The sequence below is a fragment of the Eucyclogobius newberryi genome, unplaced genomic scaffold, assembly GCF_026437365.1.
Source record: "Eucyclogobius newberryi isolate DKJ021-1_F unplaced genomic scaffold, fEucNew1.0.hap1 SCAF_8, whole genome shotgun sequence".
NCBI classification, from domain to species: domain Eukaryota; kingdom Metazoa; phylum Chordata; class Actinopteri; order Gobiiformes; family Gobiidae; genus Eucyclogobius; species Eucyclogobius newberryi.
Window position 1 is genome coordinate 28,528,610 of NW_027316500.1, and position 15,450 is coordinate 28,544,059.

Below are 15,450 nucleotides of genomic sequence, written 5' to 3' on the forward strand. Positions count from 1 at the left end.
TTTATTATGCGCGCCATGTGGTCGCGCTAATTAATCGCTAATGAGGCTCATGAAATGGAAGAAGCGGTGGGGACTTGCCTTTTTCGGTTAACGCCGTCATCCGGGACCTGCGTTTGCTGCGGTTTTTCCGCTCGCCGCTCGACGGAGAGCAGGGGTAAATTCAGACTCCGCTCCCCCGAAAGAAGACAACCTTTCTATAAAATGTTCGACACACTTCTGTCTTTGGATGTTCTCAAAGTCGCCCAGTTTGATCGTTGTTAGATTGATAGTGTTTATTGAAATGTGTTTTATAATCAACGGTGGGCACTGCAGTATTCTACATTCTCTCAGTTACATCACAATACTTATATATTCTTATTGAAGTAACAGTACTCTAACTTGAGTAAATCTACAAGTGGCAAATAAGAAAGGATTTGAACGTTTGTTTCTTGCTCGAGGAGGGACATGGCGAGTTAAAAGCGTGCGTTTAACCAGTATACAATCTTCTCAACCTTAAACTAAAGTCATTAACATACAATTACCGTATTTTCCGGACTATAAGTAGCACTTTTTTCATAGTTTTGGCCGGGGTGCGACTTATACTCCAGAGCGACTTATATGTGATATTGTTCGTTATGTTCACACTGACAACCACAAGAGGGCGCTCTAGGCTCTAAGCGACGCAGAAGAAGAATCTGCACTTCCTCTACCTCTGGAGTTTGTGGAGTTGTTTAGAAGTGACACAGAGGAAGAAGAATTCAATGGATTTAGTGATTTGGGGTAAAACTGATGCTTTGCTAAACTTGTTAGCATGTTCTTTATGCTATAGTTATCTGAATAACTGTTCATATGTTACGTTAACATACCAGACGCAGAAGCATGGAATTGACCTCAAAAGTTCAGCGATATCACTTTATACCTGTGTTTGGGGCATTAAACTAGTTATTTCAGTCTCTTTTTGAGGTGATTTTTATCGTTTTTATTATAGTTGAGGTAATCTCTGAATCAACAATTGTGATATTATCCATTTTTACATATTAGGGCTGCACGATTTGGGGAAAAATATTGAATTGTGATTTGATTGGCGATCCATGTTTTAATGAGATTCCGTTAAAGGTTCACATTTAAACTTGCATTGACAAAAAGACTAAACTAAAAGAGCATGTTTGTACAAATCTAAACTATAGTTAGCAAGAATTAGACTGGATATTTAGTTGTTTGTGTTGTTAGGTCTGAATATTACACACGCTTTTAATCGACCTGCAAACGTTTTGCGGACATCCGTTGGTGAATCAAACCCGGAACCTTCTCGTTGTGAGGCAGAATGAGTCAAACATTACGGACGCATAGAATTAGCTGATGTCGGAGAAGAGAAAGAAGATGTTTGACGAGCCCACAAGCCAAAAGGGGTTTGTTTAGTTCATCGATCGCTGGGAAAAGCCACGACGTTGCTGCCAAAACGCTAACGCTAACTCGCACAAACGACGGCGAACGGTGTAAAGGCTTTATGAAAACGCTACGCCAGAGTTAAGGTCGTGGAGGTGGAGGTCGGTCGGGCTCTCCCCAGGGGTCAGTCTCGCTCCTCTCGCCGGCACTGCGGGTTGCCATGACTGCATCATCGTAAACGGTAGTGCAGCGAGGGAAGAGGAATGTCTGGGTCGAGGTCCGGGTGGCGACCTCTGAGCCGGGTCAAGTTGGATTGTATCGGTTCCATATGTTAGCGCTGGGCTTTTGTCTAAATCGCCAGAACTCCTGCTTTTACCGCTCATTTCTCACAAGAGGCGCCATCTGCTGCTTGTGCGTTGCTACTACATTCATTTACGTCACGTTTTTAACACTTAAAACTGTTCTTTAATAGTGGAGTAGTGAAATTACGACATTAGAAAAATAACTAAAACTATAACTAAAGGCAGCTTCTGTTAATTTGAAGGGTTTTACAAGAAAATATAGTTCTAAGGGATAGTTCTTTTGAGATAATATTGCCGTAAGTGTTAAGATGCTTGGAAAAAAATACAAATAAAAAAGCGTTAAAGTGCCAAGTTTTTACGAATTTCAAATTTTGACTGTACTTAATGTATTTGTACCTGTTCTACATATAAATTATAGTTTTACACCAATCAAGTAGTCTATTCGTGGATAAAATGTGTTGAAATGCCTGTAGAAAATGACAGGAAGTGACATCACACAAGGCACGCTCATTCCAGACAAAGTTTGTGAATAATTTGCGCAAAGAAACAACTTTTTTGACCTTCTAATCAACAAAATAAAGGTGCTTTCACATTTATTGGTCAGATAAAGGGTTTTTTCCCAGTGGTTGCTGGGTAATTTCCCAGTGTGACGTCATCAATTACAAACAGGAAGTGAAATTATAAACCTAAAAAATGTGCCATTCTGTGATAAAAATTTTCAATTTTTTGGCAAAATTTTAAATATATAAAACTTAATTTTAGTTCAATGAGTTGTCTGACCCGTCAGAGGAACACTTCTTGACACCAAAATTGTGAACTGAAACTGTCACATTTTCCCGTCACATCTCGTCTTGTGGTAATTGTTGAGTTTCTAATAATTCCTGTTGTTAGCTTTAAGATGAATATACAAGAAAACGCAGGTACTTCTGGTATCTGGAATATATGAGAAAAATTACGGTAACTCACATTGTTAGGTTTTGCATGAAGAAACAATCGCCCTCACACAAAACAATGGATGACACAAATGGACGATCATGGACTGGACTGACATTAAATTGGACATTTGCAAGATGGAAAAAATTACATTCGGACTTGATTTGAAACGGGACCAATTTGAAAAACTGTGGACCAAATGGTTTTGGTGTGTTTTTTGTTTAATTTTCTTTTCTTTTTTGTTGGATGTTTTCTGGTTTTGAGTTGTGTCTACACTTCTCTCTCTGGTGTTTTTTTGTGTGTTTTTTTCTTCTATGGTTAATTTTTTTTTGTTTGTGTAAAAAAAACACGCAAAAAATCCCAAAAAAAACCCCCAAAATGTAACGTTTCTTTTGGTGCATTTTTTGCCTTGATTTTCTTTCTTTTTTCGTTGGACGTCTGCTGGTTTTTGATTTTTGTCTAAACTTCTCTCTCTGGTGTTTTTTAGTGTTTAATGTTTATTTATTTTAACATTCATTTAGTAAAAAATAAAATTAAAACTATTAAATATACAAAACTATGAATACACACAGTGCCATAGAATGTGATTCTGTTGCCCTTTTTGTGCCGTATATATTTCCCACTTAAATGCTTTTCTTTGTGATGCTAATGCTACAAGAAAGAGTCGTCTCCAAACCAAATATTGAATGAGTGGAATAACAGCATTATGAGTGGAATAACAGCATTCTGAGTAGGACAGCTCTGTTCTCTAAACTGCCTGCTTCCTGTGGGCTCTTCTGAGGTTTGCGTCTTAAAACATCAGTGCGGCGTAAAGTAACTTCCGCCGACTCTTCGATACGTCGGGCAAATGGCCTCGTCCTCTCCCGCCGGCGGTTTGCATAGCATTTGTTAAATCCAAAGATTGGACATTTGCAAGTGGGATCGGCTCTGTGGATCAGAACCGGGACTCCAGAGCGCCGCACCTCTATTAACGCGCCCCACATTTTATCGTTCGCCTCGTGTTACGGGTACAATTCCACTAAAGGCACGAGCTCCGCTGAAAATCGTTGAGGAAATAAATAAAAATGCTCAAATTTGAAGTTGCGTGAAATCAAAAGAGGATTTCACCTTTATACCGTATACTATAAGTTGTATATACATACTTATATACTTATACTTTATGATTTTCACACTGGCAACTGCATTTCATACTCCAGTGCAACTTATATATGTTTTTTTCTTCTTATACTCCGGAAAATACAGTATTTGTTCTTTTTTGACAGTAATTGCATTCTTTTGAGAACAGCTTGAAACAGTTTAATGTTGTACTGATAATATTTGACTATCAAAATAGTAAATTATTTCAGTTTTTAAGTTTTGCCCATTTCACCCTTTACCCATTTTACACAATTCTATTCATTTATGTTCAGATATTGTAAATTGCCAGGTTTATCTTTTTAAAAGTTATTCTGAAGCTTGATTTGGACTTTTTTTTAGATTAAATATAGATTATATTTTTTCGGTTATTTTTCATAAACCACAAAAGCAGGACACGCAAAGCAAAACGACTAAACAAAACCAAGAGTAAGACGAGATAAAACTGTCAAGCACAGTCATCAGCACGTGTCGTTTGACACATTTGTCATTAATTAGTCATTCTTTCCATTTTGTCATTTCTGTCCAGTCCGTGATCGTCCATTCCAGTTGCCACAGTTGAACAGTCCAAAGATAATCCATCTATTCTTTCCATTTCAGGAGTTTTATGTCCCAGATACAGTAGATTTCACTCAGACTGATTCATAGAGCATTATTTTTTATATATTTGTATTTATTTATTTGTATTAATTAATTATTACATTCATTTGTATTTAATTTTTAAAAAAAAAATTATTAAAATTTATCTCCAATAGTTCTACTCAATTGGACAATCCCTAACCCATGATGATAGTGGTGGGTTACCTGGCAACCACCATTTCTTAAGGTCTTTCTGATTACATGAAAGTGTAGATAAATATATACAAGATGTGATTTGTTCAGAAATATTAGAATTGTGTTTATGAAGAGCACAAAGTAATAGCCAGGGAATACATCATCTCTTTCCTTTATGCTCATGTTGTTTTGGATTTGTTGGATTGATGATGTAGTGTTGATGATGATTAGTCCATGTGTTTTGTGACTTTAGTGTTTTGGCTGTGATTTTAAATGGCTCTTCTCCCAAACCCGAGCAGAGGCGGCGGCTCCCCACGCAGTCTCCAAAAGTAGGCCACGAACTGAGCGTGAGGAGGTGGAAGACATGCAAAACGACAGAAGCAGGAAACAAACAAACAAACAAACAAACAAACAAACAAACAGACGGCAGGGGTATTTTTTTGCTCTTTCATGGTGTAGCACACTTTATAATTTACTAATAATGAACTTCAGAAATGGTTGAGATGGAGCGGTCTGTCCTGGCTGATGAATAAAGTTCAGTTCTGTCTCCACTGAGTGGCACTACTACTACTTAGTAGTACTAGTACTAGTAGTAGTACACAATGCTAGTACTGCTAGTCCCCATATATGTTAAAATCATCTATAAACTTTGCTGATTTATTCTTAATAACAAAAACCTTTGACATGATTGATACTTGTTGGTGTTTTGGTTCAAGATGATCCTCCAATCAGAAAGCAGAATGAACCTCACACGTGTGTTTAAACAGAGAGACAGTGATTCTGGAGGAGAAGGATCTGAACATGAGGCACGACCTAGAAACGACTCTAGCAACAGGTTAAAGCTCTGGCAACACACATGTGACTGCAGTTCCTTTTCTAACCAGTAGGAGTGCAGGCTACACACCATTTTAATGCTCCAAATACATCCTGTGTGAAATGAGTGGCAAATTTAAACATCTGGACTAACTGGATTGATCTTAAACTCTAGATATACTTTACTCTTAATACAAAGCCTAAGAGTAATTCAAAGTAACTAATTACTTGTACTGTAGTGTTTTGAAGCGCAACATATTGTAATATTGAATCAACTTTATGCCACAAAACCCCAGGAAACAATCCCAAATGAACCATATTGTTTAAGCTTTAATAAAGAGCAGAATGTTGCACTTAAGTAGTAGCAGTATTATAGTTTTGGAGTTGTATATGTTAAATATTCAACCCTCTTACTGAATATAACTAAACTTTGTCAGTGCAAACTACGAAAAGAGACACTCAACAAAAAATATAGTTCCGGCTTTTATTTAATGAACGATATGTCATTAATGCAGCGTTAGTTCACTGTGTAAAGACCCAGATAATCAGTTTTATTATTTGTTTACTGTCTAAAACTCTACATTTTTAAAGAGAAGTGATTCTGGATTTGTCATTTAGAAACATCAATGGTCCAGTTTTATCGGCTCAGTCACGTCTTCCCGTCACGTCCTCCCGTCACGTCTTCCCGTCACGTCTTCCCGTCACGTCCTCCCGTCACGTCTTCCCGTCACGTCCTCCCGTCACGTCTTCCCGTCACGTCCTCCCGTCACGTCTTCCCGTCACGTCTTCCCGTCACGTCCTCCCGTCACGTCTTCCCGTCACGTCCTCCCGTCACGTCCTCCCGTCACGTCTTCCCGTCACGTCTTCCCGTCACGTCCTCCCGTCACGTCCTCCCGTCACGTCCTCCCGTCACGTCCCGAGTCCCGCCTCTCGTGTAGAAGTGTCACTTCTTTGCCCCTCCCTGCCCCACTCAACGCCGCGATTGATGCCCCGAAAACGGCTCACAATGGCAATGGGTTTGACCTCCCCCCTTCCGCTCCCGTTCCCCGCTCCCGTTTCCCGTCTGCGCTGTTGCTCCGTGTGTGTGTGTGACTGATGACGGGCCGCGGCGCTCGTGCCCTTATATGGGCCCGCGCTGCGTCGGGACGGGCGCGAGCCGGAGCTGCGGTGGTGGTACTTTGCTCTCCGTCCCAGCCCCCGCGGAGACTCTGAAGGCCCCGGGACCGGAGCGTTGAGTTTCACGTGATGATTACGACGGTCAATGCCTTTACCGTATTTTCTGGACTATAAGTCGCACCAGACAAAAAATGCATAATAGAGAAGGAAAAACATATATAAGTTGCACTGGAGTATGAAATGCGGTTGCAAGTGTGAAAATAACAAATAATATCACATATAAGTCGCTCCGGAGTATAAGTATATAAGTATAAATATAAGTATAAGTCGCACCCCGGCCAAAACTATGAAAAAAGATGTGACTTGTAGTCCGGAAAATACGGTAGTGATGAATTAGGTTTGAATTTGCCGTTTAGCTTTCGGATTGCAGATGTTTTTGACCCGGTTTGTGGTTTGGGTTTTTGTCTTTTCTGGGCCTGTCCATGCGAAACTGAAACTGTAATAAAATGACTGGCTTCAAAAGTAGTGCCATTATTCAAGCTCAAAAACGTAACAGGAAGCAGCGCGAGAAGCGGAGATCCGAGGCAGTAAAAGTCTTTTATTAGAGCATTCATTCATTTTATTCCAACGTGCCTTGTATTTCTGCTTTTTGTTTTGTTTCTAAGTATTTTTGTACCTTGGGTCCTTGAAGAGGGCCTGTTTAAAATGTTTTGACCCATTGACACACTCACTTTTGAAACGACTTTAACCCATAGTTTGGTAGTTCGTCTGCGTTATAATTCTATTTTTCACCCCATTTTTTTTATTTATTTTTTTCGCACCTTTTTATTTTGACAATATATATAATGAGTTTTTGTTACATTTTTCAGCTTTTACATTTTTAAAACTAAACAAAAACATTTAAAGACAACTCGGAGATCGAACAAAAAAGACAATAATTGGACCATGAGATCCGAAAAAAGAAGGAAAAATGGCGTAAAGTAAACTGTGTATGATTAAGATTAGGTTTAGGAACTGTTAATTGGGTTAAAGAAACGGAACGAAATGCATACGATTCAAGGACGTCCCTTTACTAAAACGGCAAGTTAGTGGAGTCGATCTCTAACAAACAATTGTACATTTGTGGATCCATAACTTTGGAAGTGGGCAAAAGCGGTAAATCTCCCACAGTTATAAATACTCTGCCGTGCATCTGAAATGATAACATCAACAAATGCTCATCAGTGAATGTAGCCTACTGTATTCTTTTTGGGACGTTGGCGCTCTCACTCACACACAGATCTGTCCATAAATGGTCGACTGCCTCAGGTCGCTGTTTCCACTGCTCTGACAAAGGCCTGTTCATGTGGAAGTGCAGGGGCAAATGCAGTGATATAGATTTGTTCCTCTGTTTGTCCTGTTGTTTTGTGCTACTTTGGCAGGAGCAGTGGGGGGTAGTAGTGTCACGCCCTGTGAGTCGTTCTCCTGCTCGAGAGATGACGATTAGTATAACTATAGAACTCAGACGATAGTATGTCACTCCAACAGAAATGTGCTCAAATTATTTAAAAATGTGTTTAATGGTGTCTGTAAATGCTGTGGTTTAAGTATCAGGCAACTGTGAAAGCCTTTATTTTATTTATTTTATTTATTTTATTTATTTTATTTATTTTATTTATCTAATTTATTTTATTTATTTTATTTATTTTATTTATTTTATTTATTTTATTTATTTTATTTATTTTATTTATTTCATTTATTTTATTTATTTCATTTATTTTATTTATTTATTATTACTTTATTTTATTTTATATAATTATTTTATTTATTATTGTATTTAATTTATTATTATTGTATTTTATTTATTATTGTATTTTATTTATTATTATTTTATTTATTATTATTACTATTACTATTATATTTAATTCATATTTTTTATATTATTATCATTATCCTTATTATACATTTTTTAATTCTTTCTTGCATGTTTACGCCGAAGCAAGTGGCTATAAACAATGGCAATAATCCCTTTTCTGATTCTGATGTAACTGCGCTTGAATTGCAAAGAAAGCTAGCTTGATTGATTTCACGGTTTGCAAAGAAAGCTAGCTTGATTGATTCACGGTTCACGTTGTTTTTGTTTTTGTCAGACGATCTGCCCGGGCACCGCTGCTATTAACTAATAAAGTAAATGATTTGGTGATTTGTGTTCGCAGGTATTATATTGGCATAAATGTTACAGTTAGTTTCTAATTCTCAGCAGTTTGTCGTGCAGTAAATTCACAGTTAATCAAATGAGTCGACATCTCGTGAGAGTCTGATTTGTGCAGGAGAAACCGCCAGAAATAATATCATAATCCGATTTGGAATAATGTCATTGAATTTCTGTCCAAGCATTTGACCAATTGTCTCCTTTTTGTCTTTTTCAGCCGGATAACCTGCAGAAGATCTGGCTACGGGAGTTCTACCAGGTAAGTTCTGTGTGTTTTTGAAGACGAGCGGTGTTATTTTGATCATGAACTGTAGTAGCTTTCTCTTCAGCCAAATATTTGCTGCAAACGGACTGGAAAATGTGTAAAAAAAGAACCAATGCGTCTCAGGTGACTCAGCGGACTGCGGCTGTGTGTTTCTGCCTGAAGATACAGACCTGCACTGTCGATGCGCTAATGCTCTGAGTACTATAAAAAGCAGCGATTACGAATCATCAGGTCTATATTTGGATGCATAGGATGAGTCTGATGTCCTCGAGTAGATCTGTGCTGAGTGGTACTGCTTGAAATGTGCGTCTTGAGGCTTTAAGGCTGGAGCTCGGGTTGAATTGAGCGATATTCTTGAAATATTGATTTAATTAGGCCCGAGCGCCACAAGCTGGCGAGAGGCCTATTAATCTCGTAAGGCCGTGCGAAGCACGGCTGCGAAAGTGCGCACGTAGTGCGCACGAAATCGAGCGCGAAGCGCTCGCCCACTTCCAAACACTCACTAACGCACTCCTCCACTCATGCACGCCCCGTGCATACTAATTAGTTGTAGGAAAATGGAACATTACCGTTGTAAACGGGCGAAGCCCGTGCAAAAGTTCGCACTAAACGAGCACTTTACATTGGGATGACGACCGCGAAGCGGTCGTCATCCCCATATAAAGCACTCATTTGCGCTAAGTAGCTCACGAATACGTTCCCCATCTCTTGCATGTTCCGTGCATATAAGCATGTAATGCAAAAATTGAACATTATTACTGTATAGAGGGCCAAAAACACAAAGTGGGCGGAGCCCACTCAAAATTATCGAAAGTACCCGTCAGTGACCAGGGACCCACACCATGAGGTAGGAAAGCGCGAGCGCTTTCCGAAAATGTATAGTTTATGATATTTGAAAAATGGGAAACATTGTTTTCGCATCGGAATATTATTCTTTCTTTCTTTCTTTCTTTCTTTCTTCTTCTTCTCGGGACCAACCCCCCTATTTTTCACCCAGTGAACATTGACGAAAAGTCACAAAAATTTGCACACCTCTAAAAATCGTGCCTCTCTACATTCTGGCTATTTCCCTTTTCTAAAATAAAAAAAATTGGCGCGTCAGCGCCACCAAATGTACCAAAAATGCATTGAGAGATGGGAAATGACCCAAAAAAAATCTGATCGTAGAATCATGAAATTTGGCGCAGAGGTAGATGGTGACAAGAGAAGTAAAAAATATTATTACGGCAACGCCGTCCCCCGAACCAAATGTCGGCCATATTGCTTCAAAAATGGCTAAACATGACTTCGGAGTTTTTCCAAACGTCGTACTTTTACGAACTCCTCCCAGGGCGTTGGCCCTAAAAAGCTGAAATTTGGTGAAAATGCTACTGAGGAGTGGGACATCAAAAGTTATCCAAATTACATTGATACCTCTCACGGTCTCTGTGCGGCGAAGCCGCAAACTGTAACTAAAATTTCAGAAATCTCCCATATTTAAAATTTCTGCCGTTTGCGCAGATAAAGTCCGAATTGCGTCAAATTAGAATCAGTTGTTAAACTCTTTGCCCTAAACCTACTTGAAGTGAAATAAATTCATTTGGCGCCACAGCGCCCCCTACAGATTTTATATGGAGGTTAAATGTTTAGTTTTGCGAAATTATATGAAATTTGACACACAACTCAATTTTAGCATCCCCATCAAAAAAGTCAATGAGACCCATGTCATAATTGTTATGGCGTTGCCGTAACGATGACCGAAACCTCCCATGTTATTCCAATGGGGCCAGAACATGTTTACACTTTAGACTTTCACAAACTCCTCCCAGGGCGTCAGCCCTATTAACCTGAAATTTGGTGAGACTCATCTTCAGGACCATCAAAAGTTATCCACATTTTCATTCAAAGAGTCACGGTGTCTGTGCGGCAAAGCCGCACATTTTGCCAAGAATTCAAAATAAAATTGCTTTTTGATGGTAAAACAAAGGGGAGAACATGTGACAGCGTCACAGATTCAGCAGTAGGCGTGATAAAAGGACAATTGGGGCGCGTTAGCGCCCCCTCCTCTTGCGGCGTGGCGGCGGTGTGGCGGCGGCGTGGCGAGGGCCGATCATTGCCGCTTGCGGCTATATTTATTATTGTTTTCATGTGGCTGAGTTTTACATTTCTCAATGGGCACTTCGTTGTTTTAGAACATGAAAATAAGAAACTATTTGGTGTGAGTAAACAACAAAGAGCTTTAACTGCGGATACTTTTTTATTTGTATTTATGTATTGATATTTGTATTTATTTTTAATTTAATTTATTTCACTGTTTATTATTTATTTTTATATTTTTATTTAATATATATATATATATATATATATATATATATATATATATATATATATTAATCTATATTTAAATATTTTTAATTTAATATTTCTAATATTTTATTTTTATTTAAACAAAACAAAGAACATGACCAGAGAGCAACACAAAGTTGTTTTAGAACATGAAAATAAACTATATAGTGTGACTAAACTATTTAACTGCGTATCCTTTTTTTGGTTCTAATTAGGCCCGAGCGCCACAAGCTGGCGAGAGGCCTATTAATCTCGTAAGGCCGTGCGAAGCACGGCTGCGAAAGTGCGCACGTAGTGCGCACGAAATCGAGCGCGAAGCGCTCGCCCACTTCCAAACACTCACTAACGCACTCCTTCACTCATGCACGCCCCGTGCATACTAATTGGTAGTAGGAAAATGGAACATTACCGTTGTAAACGGGCGAAGCCCGTGCAAAAGTTCGCACTAAACGAGCACTTTACATTGGGATGACAACCGCGAAGCGGTCGTCATCCCCATATAAAGCACTCATTTGCGCTAAGTACCTCACGAATACGTTCCCCATCTCTTGCATGTTCCGTGCATATAAGCATGTAATGCAAAAATTGAACATTATTACTGTATAGAGGGCCAAAAACACAAAGTGGGCGGAGCCCACTCAAAATTTAACGAAAGTACCCGTCAGTGACCAGGGACCCACACCATGAGGTAGGAAAGCGCGAGCGCTTTCCGAAAATGTATAGTTTATGATATTTGAAAAATGGGAAACATTGTTTTCGCATCGGAATATTATTAGGCCCGAGCCCCAGCAGGGCGGAGGGCCTATTGCTCCCGCAACGCTGCCGAATGCAGCATTGCAACTGTCTGTCGCCCCTGGCAAGTACAGTGAACTAGCCCATGCCGAAGGCATGGATCATGCATACTTACTCCTGCTATGACAGAAATAGTCAACAATTAATTAATTACTTGTTGACAACAGCAGCGCGAAGCGCTGCATTCCTCCAAAAACCCTCCTGGCATCGTCCCGTACGCGTGAGTCCATGCCGCAGGCATGGGCCATGCTTGTATCTGCTCAAATCAATGGAAGTCTATGGGGAGTGGGCGGGGCATCCCGACGGAATAGGGAGTGACGAGCGCGTAAGCGCTCGTAATGATGATTCCACCCCATGGCGGCATCGGGAAGGCTTAGAGCTTTCAAACGATGTATAATTTGTTGTTATAGTGGAAACGGCTATATTGTTTTTGCTAAAAATATTATTATTTTTATTATTTTTCTTGTTCTTCTGCTTTTTGAGCTCTAATTTGACCCCCTGAACATGCTCAAAAACTCACCAAACTTTACCCAAAATTCAAAATCGGCGAAAAATGTTGTTTTTTCTGGGCCATTTTTTTTGTTGTTAAAAAATGGCGCGACAGCGCCACCGACAAAAGTCAAAATACATTGCGCCTATGGGAGACGCCCCGAGGTCAACTTTGTCGCAGAGCTACGAAATTCGGAACACGCATTCCTCTTGTGAGGACAAAAAACAAATATTATTGTGGCCACGCCCCCAGAATTACCCTATGCCCGCCATCTTCCTTTGAAAATGAAAACACGCTGTGTTAGCCATTTTGTTCACGTCAAACTTTGACGAACTCCTCCTAGGGCGTTTTGCCCACCGACTTCAAAATCGGCGGACGTCCTCTGGACAAGTGGGGCATCTAAAGTTATCCAATTTTTTGAGATACCTTTTACGGTCTGTGTGCGGCGCAGCCGCAAAGTTGGACAACTTATTTTGGGATATTGCAGATCTAAAAATTGTTCCCATTTGATCAAAACAAGTCCGATTAGGACCAAATTTGAATCAGTTGTTCAACTTTCTAGTTTGGACCAGTTTATGCTGACAAAATTGAAATGGGCGCGATAGCGCCCCCTACAGAGTGACCTTTAAATTAACATTAAAGGTCAAAAATTAGTTTTACCAAAATTTTCTAAACTTTACCCAAAATTCTATTTTGGCGTCGCGATCAAAAAAGCCAATCAGACAAATGCCTTAATTTTTATGGCGTAGTCGTAGCGATGACATAAACCTCCCATGTTATCCCTATGGGAAAACCGCTAAATCTCTCGAATATCCACATTTTTATGTTTTACACTTTAATGAAGTCCTCCTAGTGCGTTTTGCCCACCGACCTCAAAATCGGTGTACGTCCTCTAGACAAGTGGGGCATCTAAAGTTATCCAAATTTTAAGGATAGCTTTTACGGTCTCTGTGCGACGGAGCCGCAAACGTTTCCCAGAATTCTGACAATTTGGCCTTCAGAGTGGCCTATAAACAATAGAGTTTTTCCAAATGACATGATATTTTGAACAAAATTCTAATTTGCCATCCTGATCACAAAAGTATGAGAGCCAAAGTCATATTTTGTACGGCGTAATCGTAGCGATGACAGAAACATCCCATGTTATCCTTATGGGAAAATCATAGAATTGCTCAAATCACCACATTTTTACGCTTCACACTTTAACGAACTCCCCCTAGGCCGATTGTCCGATCAAGTTCATATTTGGAGAATGTCATCTACACAAGCGGGGCATCAAAACTTATCCATATTTTGATTCTAAGTGCTACGGTCTCTGTGTGGCGGACCCGCAAATATATGTCAGAAATGGGAAAACAGCGAAATCTCTGAAATGTTCACATTTACGCTTCACACTTTAATGAACTCCTCTGTGGGCAATAGCTCGATCAAGCTCATATTTGGGGAAAATCATCTACACAAGCGCGGCATCAAAAGTTATCCATATTTTTATTCCAAGTGCTACGGTCTCTGTGCGGTGGCGCAGCAAATTTGACTGACACTTGTGTTCATTTGCACTGGATTGGCCATGTCCAATGTGTCGCCGTCTGTCAAGTTCTTTTTTTATTCAACACACAATAAGGGCGCCATCTTTATCAAGTCGAAAGCGCAGAGTCGGAAGGCCGGCGGCCCGCGAGGGCCGTTGGATGCCGCTTGCGGCTTTAATTCTTTCTTCTTCTTCTCGGGACCAACCCCCCTATTTTTCACCCAGTGAACATTGACGAAAAGTCACAAAAATTTGCACACCTCTAAAAATCGTGCCTCTCTACATTCTGGCTATTTCCCTTTTCTAAAATAAAAAAAATTGGCGCGTCAGCGCCCCCAAATGTACCAAAAATGCATTGAGAGATGGGAAATGACCCAAAAAAAATCTGATTGTAGTATCATGAAATTTGGCGCAGAGGTAGATGGTGACAAGAGAAGTAAAAAATATTATCACGGCAACGCCGTCCGCCCAACCAAATGTCGGCCATATTGCTTCAAAAATGGCTAAACATGACTTCGGAGTTTTTCCAAACGTCGTACTTTTACGAACTCCTCCCAGGGCGTTGGCCCTAAAAAGCTGAAATTTGGTGAAAATGCTACTGAGGAGTGGGACATCAAAAGTTATCCAAATTACATTGATACCTCTCACGGTCTCTGTGCGGCGAAGCCGCAAACTGTAGCTAGAATTTCAGAAATCTCCCAAATTTAACATTTCTGCCGTTTGCGCAGATAAAGTCCGAATTGTGTCAAATTAGAATCAGTTGTTAAACTCTTTGCCCTAAACCTACTTGAAGTGACATAAATTAATTTGGAGCCACAGCGCCCCCTACAGATTTTATATGGAGGTTATCTTATATCTTATCTTAAATATTTAGTTTTGCAAAATTATATGAAATTTGACACACAACTCAATTTTGGCATTCCCATCAAAAAAGTCAATGAGACCCATGTCATAATTGTTATGGCGTTGCCGTAACGATGACCGAAACCTTCCATTTTATTCCAATGGGGAAATCGCCAGAACATGTTTACACTTTAGACTTTCACAAACTCCTCTTAGGGCGTCAGCCCTATTAACCTGGAATTTGGTGAGACTCATCTTCAGGGGTGGACCATCAAAAGTTATCCACATTTTTATTCAAAGAGTCACGGTGTCTGTGCGGCAAAGCCGCACATTTTGCCAAGAATTCAAAATAAAATTGCTTTTTGATGGTAAAACAAAGGGGAGAAGATGTGACAGCGTCACAGATTCAGCAGTAGGCGTAATAAAAGGACAATTGGGGCGCGTTAGCGCCCCCTCCTCTTGCGGCGTGGCGGCGGCGTGGCGGCGGCGTGGTGGCGGCGGCGTGGCGGCGGCGTGGCGGCGGCGTGGCGAGGGCCGATCATTGCCGCTTGCGGCTATATTTTGGATTATTATTGTATTATT

General features: G+C 40.0%; 1 protein-coding gene across 2 annotated transcripts in view; it reads left to right on the forward strand.

Annotated features, from left to right (window-relative positions):
- inpp5a (inositol polyphosphate-5-phosphatase A) overlaps window positions 1–15,450 on the forward strand; it is a 288,060-nt gene that overhangs the window by 41,323 nt on the left and 231,287 nt on the right. For both annotated transcript variants that reach the window (XM_072436661.1, XM_072436662.1), the window contains exon 2: window positions 8,846–8,887. In XM_072436661.1, coding sequence (XP_072292762.1) covers window positions 8,846–8,887 — 42 coding nt within the window. The remainder of the gene's footprint in view (window positions 1–8,845; window positions 8,888–15,450) is intronic.